This window comes from Haematobia irritans, chromosome 1, assembly GCF_050003625.1.
Source record: "Haematobia irritans isolate KBUSLIRL chromosome 1, ASM5000362v1, whole genome shotgun sequence".
NCBI classification, from domain to species: Eukaryota; Metazoa; Arthropoda; class Insecta; order Diptera; family Muscidae; genus Haematobia; species Haematobia irritans.
In genome coordinates this window covers 5,394,981-5,421,351 of record NC_134397.1, presented here as the reverse complement: position 1 = coordinate 5,421,351, position 26,371 = coordinate 5,394,981, and the positions used below count along the sequence as shown (strand labels likewise).

General features: G+C 33.2%; 1 protein-coding gene across 1 annotated transcript; it reads left to right on the top strand.

Annotated features, from left to right (window-relative positions):
- The first annotated feature begins 19,718 nt into the window (after window positions 1-19,718).
- On the top strand, window positions 19,719-25,330 carry LOC142220093 (esterase B1-like). The gene is made up of 4 exons (XM_075289022.1): window positions 19,719-19,888; window positions 19,956-20,274; window positions 23,812-23,962; window positions 24,024-25,330. Exons 1-4 carry the CDS (start codon window positions 19,842-19,844, stop codon window positions 25,217-25,219), a joined length of 1,713 nt encoding a protein of 570 aa, XP_075145137.1. The 5' UTR covers window positions 19,719-19,841; the 3' UTR covers window positions 25,220-25,330.
- Window positions 25,331-26,371: the final 1,041 nt, after the last annotated feature.

Genomic DNA, 26,371 nt, shown 5'->3' with positions numbered 1-26,371 from the left:
CTATATTTGAACGAATTTTTGCTTTGTAGTCAAGATGCAAAAAGACAACAAATTTAAAGACAATTTCATTAAATTTAAAGAATTTTTCTTATTTATTAAAGTCAAGTTGACCTTAGCCCAAACATTTTTTCTTTCTTATTATGATACAAATTTTTAAGTGAAATCACTTAATTGTAAGGACAATACGACTTCATTGAAAAGTTTATCGACTTTTGGACAAGGAAAAAAACTTTATTTTAGAGAAATGCGTCTTCTATGCTAAGCAAAATTTTCATTCGTATTTTAAAGACATGAAATCTTTGCCCTCACGACAATATTTTTTTCAGTGTACTTACATCATGTACATGGGGGCTATATATAATTATGGACCGATGTGGACCAATTTTTGCATGGTTGTTAGAGACCATATATTAACACCATGTACCAAATTTCAGCCGGATCGGATGAAATTTGCTTCTCTTAGAGGCCTCGCAAGCCAAATCGGGGGATCTGTTTATATGGGGGCTATATATAATTATAGATCGATGTGGACCAATTTTTGCATGGTTGTTAGAGACTATATACTCACACCATGTACCAAATTTCAGCCGGATCGGATGAAATTTGCTTCTCTTAGAGGCCTCGCAAGCCAAATTTTGGGGTCCGTTTATATAGGGGCTATACGTAAAAGTGGGCCGATATGGCCCATTTGCAATACCGTCCGACCTACATCAATAACAACTACTTGTGCCAAGTTTCAAGTCGATAGCTTGTTTCATTCGGAAGTTAGCGTGATTTCAACAGACGGACGGACGGACGGATGGACATGCTCAGATCGACTCAGAATTTCACCACGACCAAGAATATATATACTTTATGGGGTCTTAGAGCAATATTTCGATGTGTTACAAACGGAATGACAAAGTTCCATCCTATGGTGGAGGATATAAAAAAAAAAACAGATTTATGTAGGAAATTTTATTCAAAACTTTATTTCTCTAGAAAATTTTTCAAAATTCTATTTCTCTAGAAATTTTTTCAAAATTTTATTTCTATAGAAAATTTTTCAAAATTTTATTTCTCTAGAAACTTGTTACTACGGTAGTCTTTGTAAACGGATATAAAACCAAAAAAAGAAATATTTAGTATTTAGGAGTTGACAAACAAAATTTTATTTTCTTTAAAATACAGTCTAAAGGAGCTCTTGACAATAATCTTCCAATGTAATTTTTGTTGAAATTCTGTGAAAAATATTTTCCCGTGCAAAAAAAAAAAATACCTTTTTTGTACTCTATCAAAAATTGTATTTTCCAACCCTTGTTTATAGGAATTTAGCCATAACCGAATCGCACCAATGGTGCCATTACTTTTGCTGTTCGCTGAATATGTATATTCCGATTTTCACAATTCTTACACTCATTTATTTGCATTTTTTCTCATTACTAATATACACAGTTTCATTACCAAATTTAAAATATTTTTAACTTAAATCATTGATTAGCGAATCACCCTAATATAAGATATGAATGCTTTGGACTTGAGACTTGGGAGAGTATTGGTGTTTTTCATTTTAAGTCGTCTTTATACGTGTGTGTGTGTGCAAAGTAATAATAAAAATTCAATTATAAACAAGTTTGCTTTTGTTATTCTTATTTGTTGCCCGTTGTTGTTATTTTTGTTTAATGTAATCAAATTACATCAAATAACGGCGCCAACAACAACAACAAAAACGACAACAACAAATCAACGCTAACAATGGCGAAACAATCACTTTGATTCAGGTAAGACCATGTCGGCGACGATGAGAACAATAGCGGAAACGGACATTCAACATCACCTCACTCAGGATGACAGAATGAGGACAATAAAGGACAACGAACCTTTGAGCTTCATTAAAACTGTGAAATTTATTTTCCATTTTTCACTCACATCATAGTCGCCATAACAATTTGTTGATTTGAAAAGTTTTATGTTTACACAATTTTTACACAGTTTAATTAATAAATGACCAATTCACATCCGTTAGGGTTGTCAGTGTTAAAGTTAAGTAGATGTGAAGGAAACCCATTACAGATGAATTTAAATTAAAGTTTTCAATTTTAGAGGAAAATAGGCCGATAAATATAAATTTTATTTATGATTTCAAAGTTGTTAAAAAAATGAATTTTAAGCATACCACCACATGTAGGACAACATTATTATGCACATATAAGAAAATCGAAGTAGAAAATGGACCCTATGTAATGTTTCGAAGATTGTAAAAAATTGGCATATATGTATTAGCGAGAGGGCATTACTTTAGAGGGTAGGAAATTGATTTAGAAGGGTAAATAAATGTTTTTTTTTTTTTTTATTTTATGAAAGAAATTTACCATACTTTTCGAGAATGAATAATAAGGACTTGAATGCTTTGTTTGTGAAATACTCGTATTAGATATGCTCCATTGTGTAAGATTTTTTCCTCAGTTTTTGTTGTTTTCACTTTTTACCACTTTTAATTAATTTTTTGCAAACGCCATTATTTACACAAATAAAAAAATCTTTCTTTTATGTTAATATATGAAATAAGTGACTTCCATTTCAGAGTATAAAAGTTGCCAACTTTAGAGCATTACAACATTCTACAACATTCCATATGCCCTCATTTCTTTGTTGCTATTTCAGCTTGTACTCCCTACTCTATGATAAGTATCTATTAACAATGTAACAAATCAGTAACAAATATTTTAATTGAAATATCTGTGAACATGAGACATGAGGAGGAAGGGATGGATGTAGAGCTTTGTAAAGGCACAGTTCAATCGATTTAGAATGTATTCATTTTCCCTATCTTTTGAATGTGGAAAATGTTCACCCCACATGCGAGTATTTCTATGCTCTGCTTCTTCTGTACTATGGAAATATGTTAAAAAGCAATGAAAATCTATTGAAAACAGATTTATTATGCAAATGTGTATCATTCGAATAGTCCTGCTTTTCAATGTGGGGAAATGAGTGAGTGTGAGCATGTGTGTATCTATGTATGGGGAGGCAAACAAACATGGCAGCCACATATGAAAGAACTCTCACATAAACTCACTTTTAATACGAAGGACATTCGTGGCTACAGGCTACAGTCAGTGTATTGAGATAATATATTTAATAATAGATTTTATGGCTATAAATTATCTCCAGAAACTTGAAGATTTGCATCTAAGAATTTTTTGAACATACTAGCTCATAATTCAAGATTATTCGAAGCTATAAACTATTTAGTGAATTTGTAAAGTACCCAACTTCTATTTGCTATCATTCATAAAAAGAGCTCATTTGAAAGATTTATTTCAATAACAGTTCATTTTAATGTTTAAAAGTTTACAAAGGCATTTTGATCATTTAGAAATTCGTTATCCATGGTGGAGTTAAAGAGTGATAGTGTGACTGCTTTATATTTAGATGGAAAACCAATGATGGCTATCTTTACAGTCATCCATTATTTAAATGTGAATAAATCTTTTATTTCTCTCAACATTGCTCATTACCATGATACTGGCGATGAGCTATCGAGTACAAAAATAGACGAAAAAATCCCAGAAATGATTCGAAAAGTTAAGACCAGAGTTGATCGAAATCCTCGAAGCAGTGGCAAAAAACTTGCTTGTGAGCTGAGAGCATGAATGCAACACATAAGGAAAAATGAGCTTGAACTAAAGCCATTGAAGTTCCAAAATGTGCAAGAGTTCGCCAGTGTACCAAGGAGTTGCTTCGCTTGCACTAAAGTCTCCAGATACCGAATTTGGTTTTCTCCGATGACAAGCCATTCCAAATTGAGCAGTTTGTGAATAATCAAAATGATCGGGCTTTCTTACTAAAGAGGTTTGCTGACAATGTACACCTGGTTGGCCTCCTTGCATAAAAAAGGTCATGGGTTCAATCCCAGTTTAGATTTAACATCAAAAAATTTTCCCGGGATCTAACAGGTTGGCTGATAAGTCCCCGGTCTAACAAAGAAAAACACATTTTTTTTCAAAATTAGTTTTTATTATTCAACATAGTTCCCATCAAGAGCGATACAACGATTATAATGACCTTCCAATTTTTTGATACCATTTTGGTAGTACTCCTTCGGTTTTGCCTCAAAATAGGCCTCAGTTTCGGCGATCACCTCTTTATTGCAGCCTGTGAGCATCATTTTGAGGTCTGAGAACAAGAGAAAGTCGCTGGGTGCCAGATCTGGAGAATACGGTGGGTGGGGAAGCAATTCGAAGCCCAATTCATGGATTTTTGCCATCGTTCACTTTTTTCTTCTTCATATGGGGCCGTTTTGCCGCGATTTCGACTTTCAAACGCTCCAATAACGCCATATAATAGTCACTGTTGATGGTTATTCCCTTCTCAAGATAATCGATAAAAATTATTTCATGCGCATCCCAAAAAAACAGAGGCCATTACTTTGCCAGCGGACTTTTGAGTCTTTCCACACTTCGGAGACGGTTCACCGGTCGCTGTCCACTCAGCCGACTGTCGATTGGACTCAGGAGTATAGTGATGGAGCCATGTTTCATCCATTGTCAAATATCGACGGAAAAACTCAGGTGTATTACGAGTTAACAGCTGCAAACACCGCTCAGAATCATCAACACGTTGTTGTTTTTGGTCAAATGTGAGCTCGCGCGGCACCCATTTTGCACAGAGCTTCCGCATATCCAAATATTGATGAATGATATGACCAACACGTTCCTTTGATATCTTTAAGGCCACTGCTATCTCGATCAACATCAGTTTACATTCATTCAAAATTATTTTGTGGATTTTTTTGATGTTTTCGTCGGTAACCACCTCTTTCGGGCGTCCACTGTGTTCACCGTCCTCCGTGCTCATTTCACCACGTTTGAATTTTGTATATCAATCAATTATTGTTGATTTCCCTGGGGCAGAGTCCGGAAACTCATTATCAAACCAAGTTTTTGCTTCCACCGTATTTTTTCCCTTCAGAAAATAGTATTTTATCAAAACACGAAATTCCTTTTTTCCATTTTTTTTCACAATAACAAAAGTTGCTTCACAAAAGATGCTCTGTCTCACAAACTAATTGACTTACAGATGTCAAATTTTGACACAAATCATTTGAAGGTTGGTACTATATAAAAATAGTATGCTATTATCTCTCAGTTCTGGATACTTCAAAGCTGCTTTAAGTGGTTTTACCGAAATTTGCCGTTCGGACTCGGATATAAAAAGGAGGTCCCTCTTTCTTAAGTTCAACATGGGATCGGCTAGAACTCAGTGACAGGAGAGAGGTTCACCATTATGGTACCACAAGTGACTGAATAGTCTAAGTGATTCTGAAAATAATGAACTGACAATATACGCAACCTAAGCTCACCGCCGATGGTTGTTCCCCGCTTGTATTCTTCAACTGCCCAATATTATCGGGAAAATATCCTAAAAACAGTATTGAGGCCTTGGTCAGACACATATTTCAGGCACAGACCATGGACATTCCAACAGCATTCAGCACTATCGCACTTAGCACGCGTCAACCAAGAATGGCTTAGGAGGTTCACCATTTTATTTCAACCGAACAATGGCCACCAACATCTCCGGACCATAATCCGATGTAGTTTTGATTCCGTCTCTCGCATATGTTACAGAAGCGATTTGTTGAGGATGTGGTCAATGTATAAAAACTTGATGTTCTTTTGTCCATTTGTGCTCATCCTATAGAAGTTGAAGAATTTTTTCGATCTTCATGAAATTCGATACGGAAATGTTTTGTTGAGATTATTATTTTCAATCGGTTTGATTATCGATTTATCCTAATTGTCTTATCAATTCAATGACCTTACACTTGCCACCCAAATAACCACCCATATGCTCAATGAAAGATCTGAAATTTACATAAAAGGGAATATCGAAGAAATCTTCAAGATTTGTGCTATAATCTATAGACAAGCAAATGGCAGGGACAGCGTAGATGCAAAAGCAAATGAAATTCAAAATCTATGAATTCTTTTCGAAGCGGATAAATTTAAATTATATTGCAAATAAATTACATTTTCTAAAAAAAAGCCACATAAAAATAAAAAAAAACAGAAAAAAACTAAATCCAACTAATCCTGTGTTAAAAGTAAGTTTCTTTTTTCGCACTATTGTGAGGAAGGGCGTGGGGTTGATAGAATTTTTTGTAATACTAGCACAATTTCATCCAATTTTTCCATTGTCAGATGCATATGTCAGAGCAGATGGATTTCGTTACAGCACCCGTACTACTCAGCTTGCCATAATTGGATTAATCCTCATAGAAGCAAAAAAGTTGCACATCCAAATTTCAATTTCTTTTTTGCCGCAATTAAATCTGTAACCCCACATATATTCAGTTGGAAAATTCGAGTTTTTCGCTATTGTGTGAATGTGGGTGCACACATGTCCGTCCATCCATGGTTTATCAATTATAAAGCGATTTTTGTGTAGTATAGCAAAAAAAAAAAAAAACATGGAGTGTGTTATACTTTTTTTCAGTTTTCGTGCAAATTGCATAAGCATTTGTGGTAGAGATCAAACTTTTGGTGGTTGTGATGAGATGAAGATAAACATTTTGTGAATGTCAAACATCATGGGAGTTTTTAATTGAATTAGTTATTTTTTTACAATTTTTGCAAATTAGTAAGGAATAAGTCACAGATGTTTGCATTGAAAAGTTGAGCAACATGTACAAGGTAATTATATTGTGATATGTTAAAAGTTTGCCATATAGAGTAAGAGTGAATGAATTCTGAAATTGAGATTATCTTCTCAGATTTTTGACAAAATTTATTTTCACATAAAAACTAGGATTGTTCGATTTGGTAACACTTTGTGTTAGATACCCTGTATTTGACGCTAGGCAACATTGAGTCAAGTTAACGAGGTCGAACCTCATTCTTGGTGACGATCAAGGGACAACTACCAATAATCTCTTATTGGGATGCCTTTGATTGTAGGGACGTGAAATATCTATCACAAATTAACTATCACCAAATTTTGGGTTTGAAAAAGTTGTCGGCGTGCTGGGTGTTTCCAATTCCAGACCGTGAAATGACTTCAGAACAGTGGTTGAGAGTTTCTACTTCTGCATTGCTACTGTCAATGAAATGTATATCCGCTCATACCGAAAGCAATTGACTGCAATCCGCGAACATGTTCTGAAGAGAGTCTCATTGGCTGCAAAAACGATGTCCACCATTTTGTGGGATTCACAAAGTTTAATCCACATCGATTACCTGGAGAAGGGAAAATTATCAAAATACTGTACACGTAGAGAAAGAATAGAATCATCTCAAATAGGTTTCAAGAGTATTTCGGATGCGGAACATGTTACATGTTAGTCGCAATTATGTTATTTTCTTGGAAATTATAAATCTGATTTCGGAAAGAATGTTTATGTTTGCGGGCAACAATATATATGGGGTAAACAATATTTATTGGTCAAAAACGTTCCATGTTCACCGACGAGAGCCAATGTGGTGTAATGGTTAGAAAACCCTTCATGCATACCAAGGCTCATGGGTTTAGTCCCAGTTTTGAGAAAATAGCAATAAGTAATTCAACGGTGAATATTCCCTTTCAGTAATGCTGGTAATATATTTGGGCGTTTCAAAGCTTCGCAAAGTGGTTTGACATAATGTGAAGCGCCTTTCGGACTCCGCAATAAGAAGGAGGTCCCTCGTAATAAATAATACTTTCCTCCGGAACGAGCGAGCGATAATTTGTGTACGTGTCACGGACGAAAAAGACTGTTTTTCATATGTTTGGGAATAAAAATTATATGTGTTTGAAAAAAAAAAAATTAACACATTATTTGTAAGTGCAAGTATATAAATTTCAAAAACTAGCATAATATGTTTGCGACACATATGTTAATATGTTAGAACATATTATGTTTGGGACACAACATGTTTGTAAATATAATATGTTTGGATGCAAACTTATATTAATTTAGAAATAGTCTATAAACATATATGTGTTGAGAAAGAGAGACCTAGGAAGAATGGAAGTAAGCAATTGGCGCCTTAAAAATATATATACACAAATTTCATTAAAAAATATTTCTACCAGTGTTACAGAAGCGAGTTTTTTTTGAGGGTGCAGTGCATACCAACAAAACATCTTGCTTTAGTATCCTAAAACACAAACACATTTGTTGCTTTATCTCCTTTGTTTGAATGGAAATAATGGACAGAAGATGATTTAATTAAGTGAAAAAGAGTTGGGTTAATGCATGCAAATTGTTTGATCCAAAGAGAAGATACGCCAGGCTAACATCCTGATAGGGTCTTTACTGCATTAAAGAGAAAGAGTTCTTTGAAGGCTTTGACAGCATTTAATATTGTTGTTGTTGTTGTTCACCATGTTCTCCATGGAATAGAGCAAAGCATTTGGGGGGTTTTTGTGTGAAAAACTTTGATTTTAAATAAAATATCTAAGAATCTTATATGACCTGGAAAAAAAGTTGTAACACAGTCCAGGGCAATGCAATCGGGGCTTTTTTATGGTTTCCCTCTAACGGGGGTCTGCATCCCTTCGTTTGCTCTGTGTACGGTTCTACTTTAGCACTTGAAACATAACATGGAAACTTTTCCAGGCACTCAAACTCAACAAGAGCAGGCCACAAAAAGAAATGGAGAATTTCTACTTTGGACTTAAGTGTAGTGGCTCTGGGACATCTGGGAATATGGTCTCTGTGCTATTTTCTTCTAATGTTGAAGTTTTTCTTTTAGTCGTCAAATGATAGCTTGTGGCTTTAGTTTTAGTTTTTTTTTACGGTGAAAACTGGATGTGGTTTGATTCCCCTTGGTTACCCCTAAAGAATGTCCAAACTTTAAGAGAATTCTGAAGAGTTTCACCTTAGCATTTGTTGCTAAATTTTGAAACGGTCCTTGACAAGCATTTCCCAGATTTGTTGTTTCAATGTGTTTTTGGGTTGTGGGTTCTAACGACACGAATATGATGAAGAGTTTTTACGATGATTTTGACACGAATCTTTAAAGGAAATTTTTGAATTAACTTGAGACACTTTTGATGATGATGTACTTCAAGGCTGCGAAATCTTAGATGGATGTAAGGGTAAGGAGATTTAAAACCACATATAAAGAATATTTTGTTTAAAACATTTTTTTATTGAACAATTTTCTATTAATATCTAAATGTGAACAAGTAAATATTGGGCTGGAACATAAGTTCACAAAAATTTGTTTGACTTAAAACATATAGTTGTATGGCTGGTAGAATGGAAATATCAGTCCCGGTATCTATGTGATACTTCTATTCAAAATCTTCAATGAACAGGCGACTTATTTGACAGCCATCCTCACCCACGCCTTATATGATGAGCTTAATGATTTTCCAGATGGAGATCTACATCTTGTTAATCTGGATCAGAATTTCTTATGATACATACAAGGAACCGAGGATGAAAAGGATTTATTGCGGTTTCTTGAGAAACTGCAGGGATATCTTTGAGTTCGGCATTGCCGGTCAGTTGAAAGCTCATCAATTTTTGAGGCAATTTCTAGCATTTGATTTACTAGACAAGTCATAAGGTCTATCTCCATATTGGTAATAACAGAGACAATAGCATACGACTGGTCTAAGATTTTATATGCCATCAAGGCAAGTTCATCAATACTGTCGTCACTAACCGAAAGTGGTGCAATGGTTAGCATGCCCGCCTTGCATACACAAGGTCGTGGGTTCGACTCCTGCTTCGACCGAACACCAAAAAGTTTTTCAGCGGTGGATTATCCCACCTCAGTAATGCTGGTGACATTTCTGAGGGTTTTAAAAGCTTCTCTAAGTGGTTTCACTGCAATGTGGAACGCCGTTCGGACTCCTTGGTCCTTTGTCATTGAGCTTAACATGGAATCGGGCAGCACACAGTGATAAGAGAGAAGTTCACCAATGTGGTATCGCAATGGACTGAATAGTCTAAGTGAGCCTGATACATCGGGCTGCCACCTAACCTAACCTAACCGAAAGTTTTAGTTTTTGTAGTAAAGTTAGAAAACTTTGGATCCTTAATGTTCTTAGCAAATCTAAAAATATATTACCGCAAGCCAATTCATGTATTACTCCTAGCAAGGCCGCCAATACTTACATTTTCCAAAAGTTATCTGATTCTATGAATTCATTCAATGATTCCTGCTTTAGCTACTCTGCTGACAAAACCTACGATTGACTGCACTTGCCTGATCTCTGTTGGGTCAATGAAACTCGGAAGTCTTTTTCCTTCGGTGCTATGGCCAGTGGTAGAGGTGTGCACGTGACACGAAATCGTCGTGACTCACGAAAATTCTCGTGACTCACGAAAATTCTCGTGACTCACGCGTGAGTCACGCCGCCCAGGGACATAAAACGCTTACGAGGTGAATTTATTTACAATTTTAGTGACACCTGAGATGGTAAAAGTTAAATAACGCTCTCGATTTTAATAATGCTCATGTTTTCAAACATGTCCCTACGGTAAATTACTCATAAAATTATTCGTGAGTCATGACATTTTTCGTCCTACTAAGAAATATCGTGCGTGAGTAAGATTTTTCCGTCGTGAGTGTGCGTGAATAAAATATTACTCACGTGCATATCTCTAGCCAGTGGTCAGACTCCGTAAATAGAATGAACTTTGTAGCTTCTCACTGCTTCAGTTACACAATCCTCTTGAATCCTGAATCTCGTGCTCTAGTAGGTAAAGATCAATCCCTACATTTTTGGGTGATGTCTTTCATCAAGATAGTTACTTGGATGATTACTGCAATAAAAACCCAGGAGCTACTGCTTAGGAAATATGTAAGTATGATCATTTACAAGGAGGATCTTGGGCTCCACAGAGGATTTAGTGATCCAGAGGAGTACAGATACACCCCGAGACAGTGGGAAGGGCAGCGTTTTGTATGTTTTTCCACTGGTATTCTCTGTAACTGTTAATGGCCTCCTCCCGCCTCTCTAAAAATTGTTGCTGTTAGGCCAAAATTCGTCCCGTTTATAAGGTCCTCTCCGCAATGGAAGATTTCACCCCTCATTTGGTTTGACATGTTTGGTTTTGCACAAAAGCACAAAAGTTCATTTAATAAAATCTCGTATCTCTTAATATATTTTTTAGAGATTTTATTTAATTTCAGTTTTTTTTAAGTAAGTCACAATTAACCATGACCCATATGGCATTATGGAGTTTTCAAAAAATAACTGAATTTTCAAAGTTTACGTTTTCTTTTGCAAAAACATAGCAACCATATTTGGTTAGATTGAGTAGAAATATATTTTGGTTTTAAAATGACCATAGATGAGTTTAAACTTAATTTTCAAACTCGTCGTTAGTTCCGCATGCAACTGAGATCACAAATTTAATTTTTTTTTTTGTTTTAAAACTTAACCACTCGAGTCATTCCTTTACATCTGCATCACTTGGCAACCAAATAAAAGTTCTGTTTACTTTTAAGTTAAAAACTTTTCATTAAAACTCTTTTCACATGTTTTCATTTTCTCCCCTTATTGAGGGGTCGGACGAGAGAATAAAGAGAAATAGAAATATAGAATTGAAAGGCGGGGGAAGTGTTTGAATGTTGGTTGGAAACATGAAAAGGGACTTAAAATCCAACGGAAAGTCCAGTTTATTCATGTGAGCTTAGCAAACCGTAACATTTTCACAAGTTCACTTCAATATAAAAAAAGGATACAGGGTGTAAAAAAACGAAACGAAAGAATGAAACGAAATCCTAACTAGAGCTGGGCAAATCTATAAGTTTATCGAACAGCTGCAACATGTGTTGTGTCCTTGTGCATGAATATGAAAAAAAAAACTGTGTTCAACCAAAATTGATACAAATAAACGCTCTTACACCAACAGGGTTAGGAAAATAACTCACAGTGTTTTTGAGTTTAACTTAGGGTCTTAAATTCAATTAGGAATTTTCTTATAAATAAAAACAGACAGAAAAACGATAAAAGGGTCGAGAATACCAAACTTAAAATCTGTAAATAAAAAACAATTTTTGATGCGTACTCAAAAGTTGTTACAACTTTTGAGTGCGCAATTTAGTCATGCTGGATGGATAAAGACGAATATCCATGCTATATACTGTGAATTTGGTGGGACCAGCTGAGTGTATTATGAACGGCGGCTACCGTTCATAATTCACTCAATAATTTAATGACAATTTGCACTTTACGATATAGACAGAACCTCTTGAACCGGTCTGGGATAAACTGTTTTATTTTGAGCGTTCGAAACAACTTTTAATTCTGATATTTGCATTTCAGTAAATGTGTAGATCCAATAAGATTTTAATTTCAAGAGAGTGTACAAATCAAAAAATTATATAAAAATTTTAAAATTGCGTCAAATTGAAGCCCTAGTTCCAGTCATGAAGTAGGTCCATTAGTGGCTATTTGTACCAATTTCCGTAAGGGACTTTGTAATTGTTTTAACCACTGTTTGCAATACCAAAAAAAAAAACAAAAGTCGATCACTCGTAAACTCATGTGGAAAACGAAAATCTTGCCATAAACACTTGTCGTAGTATATATTTATATATATGCATATGAATACATTAGCATGGGTAAAAAGAACTTAATACTAACAAGTAAGTAAAGTCTAAAGATGGGCAGGGCCGATTATATTATACCCTTCACCGCCGTGTAGACCAAAATGTTTTTTGTACCATCTCAAATCCATCAAATTTATTGGTATCTGCATAAAGGTCTAAATTGGAATCCGAATGTATTTCTCTAAACAATTCTCTACAATTCAAATTTAATGGCCATTTGCATGTAGCTCCGTTAGGTTTTAACTCCCATTTAACAGAAATAAATTGCAAATATCTTCTCTCCGGTTAACTATAACATAGAATTTTTCAGCAGTTAAGATCCTAACTAGCGTTTGGAATATATAAGCAAGATGGCAGATATGTCCATAGTACGGTTTAAAAGTTCGTTAGCTAACGGAGCACTAACTGAGATTCATCAAAATGGGCGTAAATCAGATAACGCCCAGGGACGAAACACAATGTTAGTAAAAAATCTAAGTTTTTAAGCCAATTTTGTGCGATTTGGCAAATTTATGTTTTAACGGGCGATATTTATGTATTAGATGTATAAGTATTATTTTTTGTTACACAATAAATAAAAGTTTAACCAAAAAATGTTTTAATGACAAGGATTTTTATAAAGAAAATCTATGTAAGTACAAAAACTTAAAAATTTTTGTTTCACATATATTATCACCATACAGATATAACCGATACGATATTGTGCCCGAGACTGATAATTGTTGTATTTCCGTCTGAGGCTGAACACACAAGTTTATGTTCTGCATAGATTATCCAATTAAGAAATTTTAAAATTTATTTAATAATAAACAGAAATCACCTCATTGTCATTGAAGCCACTTTAATGTCCATACCAACATATATTCTGGTAAAAATCGTAGAAACAATAACAAAACCCTTAAAAAGACTTTTGTCAACTGAAGCATGTTTGTTCATGTTTCAAAACTAAAACTTAACCTGGAATCTTTCTTCGAAATTAAAAAGAAGGACTGAGCTGAACTGAAATGGAAAAAGTTTAAATGAGGTGTTGATCGAACACTGAGGTTAATACGTGCATTCAACACAAAGGCAAACAATTTTCGTTCAAAAAAAAAAAAAAAATAATCAAAAAGGATTTCCAATAGCCTTGGTGCTGGGGAGTGTATGTGAAAAACCATGGCAAATCAATGTATAATATACATAATGCATGGAAATGGAAACTACCACAACATCAACACCTCGAAAATCATGCTTGCTATGCATATTTTTCGTGAAAACTTCTTCCATCAACAATTTTAATTGACACATTTACGCAACAATACATTCAATTAAGGGATTTGTTCTCGCTATGTAACCACCTTACAAAACACCCACGCAGTGCGATATAGACAAATAAAAGCCAACACACTCACACACGAATACGCATTCCCATTGTCCTTTTGCAGAGAGTGTACTCTCACTGGCACTACATGAAAAAATCCCTAATAGATAAAAGTATGTTGATGTCTGTATTTGTATTTGTGTCTGTGTTGTTTTGCATAAAAGTAAATATTAAATCAATATTTGCCGAACATGTAAAATGTGCAAATTGTTCGTTTTATGAGTTGATGAATTTTGTGGAAAGCAAAAACATAAAAAAGTCAAAATCCTTAGTTCGGTCATATTCAACGAATGAAAATGTAAATATTTCTATGTTAGCCTGATATCAACACAGGCTGGCTTTTCGTCCAAATCAATTACTTTACATATATATTATTATAATTTTAATGTGAGCTAATTGTATATGAAGATTAAGGAATTGGTATTATTAAGCTATTGAAAAGAAAATGCCCGATACCCATCTTACAAGCCTGACTATACATATATTTCAGTGTTGGCCAATTCACATTTCCATAGTATCTAGTAAGATCTGGCTGGGTGAGATGATTTAATAAACGCAAATTATATGCTAATTTCCTATGAAAATTACATACGAGAATCATTTCCCCAAGTTGAACCATCTTTTCACCACCACTGTGCATCATCTTCTCATATGTAAATCAACTATAGGCCATGGAAATATTTTTTGATGCAAAAAAAAAAAAAAAAAAAAAAAACATTACCATAATTTTGGTTACTGTCTAAAATGAAAAAAAAAAATAATAATTTTATCTATTACTTCAATGCAAAATCAATCAATTTTAGAAAAAATATTTAGAAAATTTAATGCAATATTTAGGGATTGTATGAAGAGTGGAACTTGCTTGTTTTACTAGATATACTATTTCCTGACGATTTAATAACCTCTGAAAGGCAACTGGGAGGGAGAGTTTAACCCTTTTAGCCGCTTCAGAATACTATTTCTATCTCGGGACATTACTAGTTGCGATACCTTTTGGAATTTTTTTTAATGTGGCATACTTGTCAATTTAGATCCTTATTATGTTATCAGGACCGTGCAATTATTTTTCTGCAAGAAATTTGACGTCAAAAGTAAATTGGCGGAATATTTAAGTGAATACTAAAGTTGATGGAGTCTCAATTCTAAAAAAAATTATACTCCTAGAATTTCGATATTTTTTTAAATAAAAACACTCCCATTTCTTATTAGCTTCCTAGCTACAAAAATACCCAAGTTATTTGGTAAACGTGTACCGAAAACGTTTTTCTTTTGTTAGAGTTTTTTGAATTGCTTCGAAAATTTTAAACTTTTATCACCAAAAAAATCGTTTATTACAAAATTTTTATTTTTTCAATAAAAAAGTTATTTTTGAAACAACAACACAATCCTTTTCGTTTATCAAACACTGTTATTTTCTGACTTTAGGTCTTTAATAAGACACATTTTACAGTTCAAAATTTAATATACTACAATGTAATGTTGAACATTTTTTCGGAATCTTCCGAACATATCTGAAATATATGTTAAAAAAAAAAACTGTGGTCGAAGCGGGGATCGAACCCACGACCCTTGGCATGCAAGTCGGACGTAGCAACCACTGCTCCACGGTGACAAACTAAATGTTTGTTTCTGTTAAATAAACTTTGTTTATTCGGTTCGTGGGCGCCGCAAGCTATGCTATATAAATATAACTTATATGGATAATTATCTATTGATGACCATAACAGGTACATAGCTCAGTGGTTAGTGTGTTGGCTTACAAAGTGCATGGTCCGCGGTTCGATTCTCCGTCCAGGCGAAAGGTAAAAAAAAAAATAAAAATTTATAAAATCGTATAATTTTTTCTACATTGTTTGTATTGCAGGAAAAGGTGTTAAGAACTAAAAAACCTTGTGGATGTGAGAAAGATGTGAGGGAAAATGCAATTAGCAAGAAAACAATGTTTGTTTTTTTTTTGAGTTAGTCTTTATTAAATTGTGTTTACTTCCTGGAAAAGAATAAACGTTTATCACAAAAAGTATATACTTTTCTTCCACATACACTTCCTTACAGCGAAAAGCAAATGAGAAACGAACTTTGTTTGTCTAAAATTTCGTTTGGGAGGAAAGAATTATTTTTTTTGCGTGTAGTAAGATCTGGCTGGGTTAGATGATTTAATTTGCGTCTTATATGCTAATTTCCTATGAAAATTACATACCAGAATCATTTCCCCAAGTTGAACCATCTTTTCACCACCACTGTGCATCATCTTCTCATATGTAAATCAACTATAGGCCATGGAAATATTTTTTGATGCAAAAAAAAAAAAAAAAAAAAACATTACCATAATTTTGGCTACTGTCTAAAATGAAAACAAAAAAAAGATTATCTATTACTTCAATACGAAATCAATCAATTTTAGAAAAATATTTAGAAAATTTAATGAAATATTTAGGGATTGTATGAAGAGTGGAACTTGCTTGTTTTACTAGATATACTATTTCCTGGCGATTTAATAACCTCTGAAAGGCAACTGGGAGGATTTAACCCTTACTAGTTGCGATACCTTTTGGATTTTTTTTATGTGGCATACTTGTCATAAAAGTTGGCACACTCACTTTAAAAAAGTGGCATACTTTTTTATATGGAAAACATAACAATTAAATAATACAATTTTATAGAATTCTAAAATATATATATATATATATATATATATATGTATATATATATATATATAATATATATATATATATATATATATATATATATATATATATATATATATATATATATATATATATATATATATATATATATATATATATATATATATATATATATATATATATATATATATATATATATATATATATATATATATATATATATATATTATATATATATATATATATATATATATATATATATACATATATATATATATAATTTTTTTTTTTTTTTTTTTTCACTTTAGATCCTTATCATGTCATCAGGACCGTGCAATTATATTTCTGCAAGAAATTTGACGTCAAAAGTAAATTGGCTGAATATTTAAGTGAATACTAAAGTTGATGGAGTGTTAATTCTAAAAAAAAATATACTCCTAGAATTTCGATATTTTTTTAAGTAAAAACACTCCCATTTCTTATCAGTTTCCTTGCTAAAAAAATACCCAAGTTATTTGGTGGTAGAACTTCGAGTGCGGATAAAAATGAATAAGAAAGTGAACTGTAGTCGGATGATGGACAAATACCTGTAATTATTCTTTTGATCTATTTAAGTATTTATTTATTAAATAAATTATTGATTGTTGTTGTTGGTTTTCAAGCTCTTTTTTTTTAAAGCTATATGTATTTTTCCCAATTTCGCGATTACCATATTGAATCGTTTTTAATTTTTTAATTAAGTTGTCATAAGACTCAGCAGGGTTAAAGAATTTTGCACCCTCAAAAAAAAAATCGCCTCTGTAACATATATTCCCAAACATTTTTTTTAGTGCAGATACATTATATTTATGAAAATGAGATGTCTCTAATTTGTATACCCTCCACCGTAGGATGAGGGGTATATTAACTTTGTCATTCCGTTTGTAACACATAAAAATATTGCTGTAAAACCCCACAAAGTATATACAGTGAAACCTCTCAAACTTGGACATTCTGAAAACGGGACACCTCCCAAATATGGACAGTTGTCCGTGGATGTTTGCTATATTAACACTTTAAAATTAACCTCTCATACCTGGACACCTCTCAAAGATGGACAAAATTTGGGCAACAGTGGGCGTCGATTTTTCAGAGTTTTTACTGTTTATCCTGGGTCGTGGTGCAATTCTGAGACGATCTAGAAACGACCGTCCGTCCGTCCGTCTGTTGAAATCACGCTAACTTCCGAACGAAACAATCTATCGACTTGAAACTTGGCACAACTACTACTAAACCGTCCTCCAGATTTGGCTTGCGGGACCTCTTAGAAAAGCAAATTTTATCCGGTTGAATTTTGGTACGTGGTGTTTATATATAACACCCATGCAAAAATTGGTCCATATAAACCGATCCCCAGATTTGACCTCCGGGCCACTTGGAAGACCAAATTTATTCGATTCGGTTGAAATTTGGTAGTGGTGTAAGTGTATAATCTCTGGCAACCATGCAAAAATTGGTCCACATCGGTTTATAGTTATATATAACCCCCAGATAAACCGATCGCCAATCACACAAAAATTGGTCCATATCGGTTCATAATTGTATATAGCCCCCATATAAAACGACCCCCATATTTCAATTCTGGCCCTCTAATTATCGGGCAAAAGTTCATATTGGTTCGTAATTACTTGTAGACTTCCCTACACTAAAAAAAGCATGCTCGGTTCCAAAGATTTTTTTTTTTTTATTTTAAAAATTTTGGTATTGATTCCGAGCCAAAGGAGCGGAGAATATAAGTAAGGATATTTTTCAGACACAATTTTCTTTTAAATTTGAGTTTTGTGTACTTGAAGCAAATTTTAGTTTTTCGCTTTTTTTCTTCACATGCTATTAAAGACCTTTAAAAACGAGTTAACGACAACTTTATTTTCCAAATTAAGACTCGACTTCCAGTAGAAATTATGCTATGTTCCAAGTAAAAAACGTCTTTAAAATAAAGTGTTGAAAAACATGTCCTATATTTGAACGATTTTTTGCTTTGTAGTCGAGATGCAAAAAGACAACAAATTCAAAGAAAATTTCATTAAATTTAAAGAATTTTTCTGAATTATTAAAGACAAAGATTTTTTCTTTCATATTATGATTAAGTGAAATCACTTAATTATAAGGACAATATGACTTCATTGTAAAGCTTATTGACTTTTGCACAAGGAAAAAAACTTTATATTAGAGAAATGCGTCTTCTATGCTAAGCAAAATCTGCATTCGTATTATAAAGACATGAAATCTTTGACCTCACGACAATATTTTTTTCTGTGTATATACGCTGGTCAAGAACTAAACTATATACGTATTTAATCTGCCTTTTTTGTCTAATATATACCACGTATGGACAAACTTACAATTTAGAAATCGATGTTAAGAAGTTTTAAGATATCTTGGCATCGGTAAGTATTACCACAACCCAAGTAATTCGATTGTGGATGAGAGTATTTAGAAGAAGTTTCTACGCAATTCATAGTAGAACTTACGGCCGTATATACTTGTTTTTAATACATTTTATGAAGTCCTTCGGTTTTGTGAGTCTTATTGCACTCTCCGGAGTATTAGCCTTTGATATTGTAAAAACAAGTTTCCTGATATAATTCTCCAACCAACTAAGTACAGCGTTCATTGTGAATTAAGCAATCATTTGCTACTACATTATAATTGGAACAAGAAAAAAAAAACAATTATTATTATGTGTAAATACTGTCTCACACAATATGTATAGATGTCAATTGTGCGAAACATGCCGGACTATTCAACATTGACATGCTATATTTCTATCTAAGATTCATACTGATCCGAAGTTTAGCAATACAGTGTCGGAATTGAGCTACGTTGGTGGTTGAATTCAACATAAATTTACTAAGCTGCTTATAAAAAACGTTAATTCGAATTTAATTAGACTCAATTTTCTAATTGACATATAGAAATGCACATATATGTATGCACGATTAATAACTTTTAATCTAATATTCTTAAGATGTTGATATATAGAATATTTCCTCATTAACTTACACCGTATGATAAGCTTATCATACCACCCAAAGACGGTGTAGGGTATTTTAATCACAAAATATATTATATATACCTTCTCGAGTACGCCCAGATAGTATTCAGTTATAAAAAATACAATGTATTATCACGAAGTTTTAATACAAAGTATTTATACCTGAATGCATACAAAAACTGATTAATAGATTGTAACATTTCACTAGTGATTAGTATGAGTTTTCACTCTGACCTTCAAATATTGGGCTTTAGCGCGAAGAAATGGATGTGAGTCTAGGATTTCAAACAAAACTTGTATTGGGAAGCAGGTAGGTGATCTTACTATGGATATTTTTGTTTTTGTATCAATTACTAATGCTTTCCTATATCGTTTAGATTTATTTCTCACAAGATCCATCAGCTGTTGGAAAAAACTACGGAGACCGATGTCATTACCCTATCACAAGGTCAATTGAAGGGTCTCAAACGTTCTAATGTATACGAAGAATTTGGTAGCTATTATAGTTTTGAGGGTATTCCCTATGCAAAACCACCATTGGGTGAGCTGAGGTTTCGGGCACCACAACCGGCTGATCCATGGCAGGGTATTCTGAAGTGTTTCCAATGTAAATCGAAACCAGTTCAATATAATTTGATAACAAAATGGGTAGAGGGATCGGAAGATTGCCTTTATGTGAATGTGTATGCAAAAAAGGTAAGTTTTTGCTATTACAAAGTATCTAAAATTTTAAAATGTCCTTTTTATGTTGGTAGTGCCCTGAAAGAAGAGTGAAGCAGGAAATTTTAGACAACCAAAGTTTTATTTTAACGCTCAAAAATTCTTTTTAAAAGAAAGAAAACAGAAAAAGTTTGGAGAAAATCGTTGAATTGCTTATCAAGAATTCGGGCTTACTTACTCGTAAAAAAAAAATAATTTTTAACATAGTGAACTTTCTTTTGTTTAAAATTTCTTGTTGGTGTAGGTAAAAGTGTTTTCAAGTGTACATATGTATTGCCAGAAAGTATTGCAAAGAAGTTGTATGCGGGAACAGTGTTATTGGTTTGTTAAATTAGTGGCACATTTACTATTTATATCCTCTATTGGGTGGTGGGTATAGTAACTTTGTCAGTCCGTTTGTAACACATCGAAATATAGGTCTCAAACCCCATATATTCTGGGTCGTGGTGAATTTCTGAGCGATGTCTGTCAGTCCAACCGTCCGTCTGTTGAAATCACACCAAAAAAACTATCGACTTCACGCAGAGAAGAAACATGATTGTCACAATCATATTCGAAGAGCAAAATAATATGATAGGAGATATTTTTGCGGCGACCATGTAACATTTTCACCTGCAACCATGTTGGCGCAGTGAACATGGTTCTAAGGAAAATAAAACTGTCCTCATCTAAAATGTTATTATATTGATAAAAATAATTTTGTTTGAATCAAAAGACAATGGTCACGATCTAAAATGTTATGGTATTCGTCAAAAATGTTTTTCTTCCAGTTAAAAGAACTTGGTCACAACCTAAAATGTTTTGATCTTTATGAAAAAAATTTTTTCGTCGTCGAATAAAGGACGCCAGTTGAGAAAAGAAAACACAAAATTAACTTTATTTATTTGTTTTAATTATTTATAAACTAATTCATTGTTTATTTGTATTTATAATGTCGTGCAAGCAAACATCGCATATTTTTACACACTCTATTTTGGTTCAATTTCAACAATAAGTAATCGTTCCATATTTACTTCGAGCCCATCAAATTTAAAAATGCAGGCAACATGTAACTGCAAATAAAAATAAATTATACCATAAGCAAAATGCAGAACAAAAACCAGGTAAATTTTTTTCAATTACACTTTCCTTTTTTGTGTTCACATAAAACCACGTGCCTCTTCTGAATAAATAAATTAACACAAAACACATTAATTCTGTATTTTTCGTCCATTACAAGCAACAATCAACACGCGACTGACACCAAAATGAAAATCGTGTGTACCTACTCAATGTTTTTATAAAATTATTTTCTCAGCAAAAATTAAATGGTCACGAAAAAATATACATGGTCTTTGTGGCCATGTAATGATTCTAGACATGTCTATACCTAACCTATAAAAATACTTTTTTCTCTGCAAAAAAGTAAAAAAATTGAATGGTCAGTTACATGATTTTCCCGACCATGTAATGGTCTCAAATTCTATCATTTAAATAATATAACATGTTTGCGGCATTTGAGAACCATTTAAATGCTTATTGCCAATTTATATTTGTCTCCGCTCGAAAATTATTTTTATAAAAACAAAATACATAGTTTTCGCGACAATTACATACTCTAGATAAGCATTAAATGTATGCGGCAACCATGTCCAAACATATTTTTTCTGTGCGTGTTGGAACTTGGCATAAGTAGTTGTTATTGATGTAGGTCGGTATTACATATGGACAATATCGGACTTCTTATAAGTATAGGCCTCATATAAAACGACCCCCAGACGTGGCTTCGCAGCAAAAAAAATTTGGAAGTTGTTCTAAAGGCACAACTTTAAAAGCACTTCCAGAAATGTCCACCCAAAGATGTTCTTTACTTTAACCACACAGGAAGTTCTTTTATTTAAATTTTTTATAATTAGTTTTTTTTGACATTTTTAATGGGTAATTTTATCTTTTTGGTTCCAAATAGGTAATAAACCGAGTAAGAATTATTAAATTTGTACAATTTATTTAAATTCTGTCGAAAAAATTGCTAACTCCATTCTAGAAAAATTGGGAATTTTTGAAAATAGTTGAGATCCAATGTTTCAGAGAAATGTTACAATGCAATAGAAATCATAAAAAATTATAAAAATTATTTATTTGAAAAAATATATATAAAAAAAAAAATTAATTCACATCCAAACATCTGATTTCCGATCACATCTTAGGTTAGGTTAGGTGGCAGCCCGATGTATCAGGCTCACTTAGACTATTCAGTTCATTGTGATACCACATTGGTGAACTTCTCTCTTATCACTGAGTGCTGCCCGATTCCATGTTAAGCTCAAAGACAAGGGATCTCCTTTTAATAGCCGAGTCCGAACGGCGTTCCACATTGCAGTGAAACCACTTAGAGAAGTTTTGAAACCCTCAGAAATGTCACCAGCATTACTGAGGTGGGATAATCCACCGCTGAAAAACTTTATGGTATTCGGTCGAAGCAGGAATCGAACCCACGACCTTGTGTATGCAAGGCCATTGCACCACGGTGGCTCCCTTAAGAAGAAGAAGTCATACAAATTTAATGCAATGGTTGTTGAAATGGTGGACATCCATCTTATGATAACTCATCGCTTCTGCGCCAATTTTGCACCACTTCTGGATCAAAAGAGACTACTTCTTTGGCGCCGATTTTTTTGCTGGGTCGTGAAGCCTTTTGGGGAAGCAAATTTCATTTGATAGGGCTGAAATTTGGTATGTGGTGTTTTTGGCCTACAAGTTGCATAGACCCTAATATAAACCGATCCCAAGATTTGGCTTGCTGGTCATAACTATATATAGCCCCCATATAAAGAATGACTTCTGAGGCTTCGCGGAGTAACAAATTTTATACTATCCGATGATTATAATTCTCCAAGTAATTTGATTCTGAATGAGAGTCTTTCTATGCAATCCATGGTGGAGGGTATAAAATATTCCGTATACAATTGTTTCAATTGACTTAGTTTTTTGTGAGATTTTGATATATAATCTTTGTAATATTACTGATGTGAGTGATACCTTATAAAAAATAATATATTAGTCTTTTAACTTAACAGCCTACAGGTAGGCTACTAATTTAACAACCTAAAAGTATGCTACTACTTTAACTGGCTAAAACTATGCTATTGCCTTAAAGTATGCCATTACCCCGAACTATTAATTTCAAGGACAAAGTTATAGATAAAATTATTGGTAGATTAATTTAAATCTTATTTTAAAACCCCGATTTAATTTAATTTTGAGTTTTTATTGTGAATATATCTATACCATTTTTTAGAAATTTTCAAGAGATTTTCTATTCAATGGAGATATGATAATTCTTAGGTTAATTAAGAATACGTAAATTAATTAATTCGTATTTTTAGTTGAACTAATTCGTATTTTTATTTTACTAAAAATGTGAGACTTTTTTAAAACTAGTGCGCCACTTTTTTTTAAATTCTATTTTTTAAAAATTCTCAACCATACCATTGCTTTGAATTTTTGCTTAAAAATTTTTCTATTACTTTTTAGCTCCAAAGCCCTAAACCTTTGCCCGTTATGGTGTGGATTTACGGAGGAGGTTACCAAGTAGGTGAATCTTCTAGAGATATGTATAGCCCTGATTACTTTCTGCAACGTGATGTGGTTTTCGTTACCTTCAATTATAGACTGGGAATACTAGGTAAGAATGGATATTCGTTTTGTGTCTAACGCAGTTTCTAAAAACTTCCATTTATTTCAAGGATTCCTTTGCTTTGATGATCCCGATTTAAATATTCCCGGTAATGCTGGCTTAAAGGATCAAGTATTGGCCTTGAAATGGGTGAAACAGAATATACACAAATTCAATGGTGATCCCAATAATATCACAGTATTCGGAGAGAGTGCCGGTGGAGCCTCAACGCAATTTATGACCATGACTCCTCAAACGAAAGGTCTATTTCACAAGGCCATAATACAATCGGGTTCATTTTTATGTCCTTGGTCGTTTACTGACAGCCATGATTGGGGCTATAAATTTGCCTGTCATGTAGGATATAAGGGTGAAAACGAGGACAAAAGTGTCTATCAGTATTTATCGCAAAAATCGGCCAAAAGTATGTTCTTCAACGATTTATCTTTAATGTCTAAGAATGACTTAATGAATAATTTAATTGTTCTCATGCGTCCTGTGATTGAGCCCTATAGCACTCCCGATTGTGTGATGGATAAACCTCTTATTCAATTTCTGAAAGAAGGCTGGGGCAATGAAATACCTCTCATGATAGGAGGCAATTCATTTGAAGGTCTTTTACACTATGCTACAGCTACTAGAAATCCTTTTATCATTGATAACTTAAGTGATTTTGTAAATCTCTTACCGGATGATGTCCAAAGAAAGCGTCCCAGTGAAGAACTAAAAACTCTTGGTTTACGGCTAAAAGAAGTCTACTTTGCCGGCAAGCAACCCAATGTCACTGAGAATTTATTTCAATTCCTAAACCTAATGAGCTATCGGTCATTTTGGCATAGTATCCATCGTTCGATATGCGCCCGTGGAGAATATGCCAAGGGAGTGCCCACCTATTGTTATTATTTTGATTTTGATTCGGAATTTTTCAATCTATTTCGCACAGTCGTTTGTGGTCCTTCCATTCGTGGCACTGCCCATGCCGATGATCTTTCCTATTTGTTCCATGGTGCAGTATCGGGTAAGGTGGCAGCAGATACCAAAGAATTCTTGTGTATCCAGCGTATGATTGGCATGTGGTATAATTTTGCTTTGTCTTCAAATCCCAACTGTGAGGAAATCCAAACGGCAAATTGGAAACCCATTGAAGATTTTAGCACTGCATTCAAATGTTTGTGCATAAATGATGATTTGGAATTTAAGGAGTTACCCATTTACGATAAATTAAAAATATGGGATGAATTCTATAGAAAAGATGAATTGTGTTAAGAGGGAAATGTTCCCAAAAAATTGGATTTTTATTTTTATTTTGTTGAAAATTATATTATTGTGATAATTGTATTATAATAAATTTTAATAAATTTATAATTCTTTACCAAAGCATTTTTGTAAAAAAATGGTAACCATTGCACTACGGTGGCTCCTCTTAAAATTCAAGTAGGTGATTTAGGTCGCTATAAAAATTAGATTTGTCTATACGGCAAGAACCATGAACTTTCCAACAGAAGTTTTCATGAAATTTTCTTTGTGTTTATAGGGTCCTAGGAATATTCACAAATTACTTGCATTTTCTACCGGATTTCATTCCACTATAACGACAAAAAGATACTCTTTTCCCTTCTCAATTGATATTTTTCCATAATTGTGACTTCAATCGTTTTCATTCACATCCAATATGCATCGAATTATCCAGGGAATTTTAATGTAATTTATGTGTGAGATTTCAGGTTATTAACACAGAATAGTTAAATAATTTTTTCATAATTACCACAATTCGTAAATCAAAATCAAATTGCGAACAATAGCACCTTAATTATACATGAAAAGATAATTGTTGGTGTCAATATCTGTCGACATGTATGTATCATCAGCAATATTCAGCGTGTACAATGTATAATGTGTCCTTTTGTAACTTTTCTATCTTTTATTGATATATATGGATATGTGTGTGTGTGTGGAAGGGGGTGGGGGGGGTTTGGTTTGTTTGTGAATTAAAATTTTGTTGACTAAATTCCCAATGCAAAAATACCAATTAAATTTGAATTAATTTAAATTTAGAATGAAATCATTGATCAAGCTCCAGGACTACAGAGTATAATTGTTTGACTTAAAGGAACTTAAGTTTAGAAAACGTACACAATATTAAGAAAAATTTTCTAGGGCACACATTTTTTGAAAGTTGGTGCCCTAAGCCGTTGATGTAATAAACAAATTTTTGATTTAAAGGAATGGTCTATAAATTAACTGAGATATTGAGTCATTGTATTAGACATAAAAAAAGCTTTAAATATAGGCTGTATGTTTTGTTTAAAATTTTTTTATTAAATTACAACATATTTTGATTGCAATTGTTAGTAACCTTTAGATATTTAAAGTGAACTTATTTGCTCGTGAATAGTTTTGCTTCTGTATTGCAAATTA

Bases quoted from the DNA above. Each gene is read 5' to 3' on its own strand.
- LOC142220093 (XM_075289022.1), top strand. From the start codon at position 19,842: ATGGATGTGAGTCTAGGATTTCAAACAAAACTTGTATTGGGAAGCAG. The intron at 19,889-19,955 runs GTAGGTGATCTT...TATATCGTTTAG, and splicing joins AAACTTGTATTGGGAAGCAG to ATTTATTTCTCACAAGATCC. The intron at 23,963-24,023 runs GTAAGAATGGAT...ATTTATTTCAAG, and splicing joins TTATAGACTGGGAATACTAG to GATTCCTTTGCTTTGATGAT.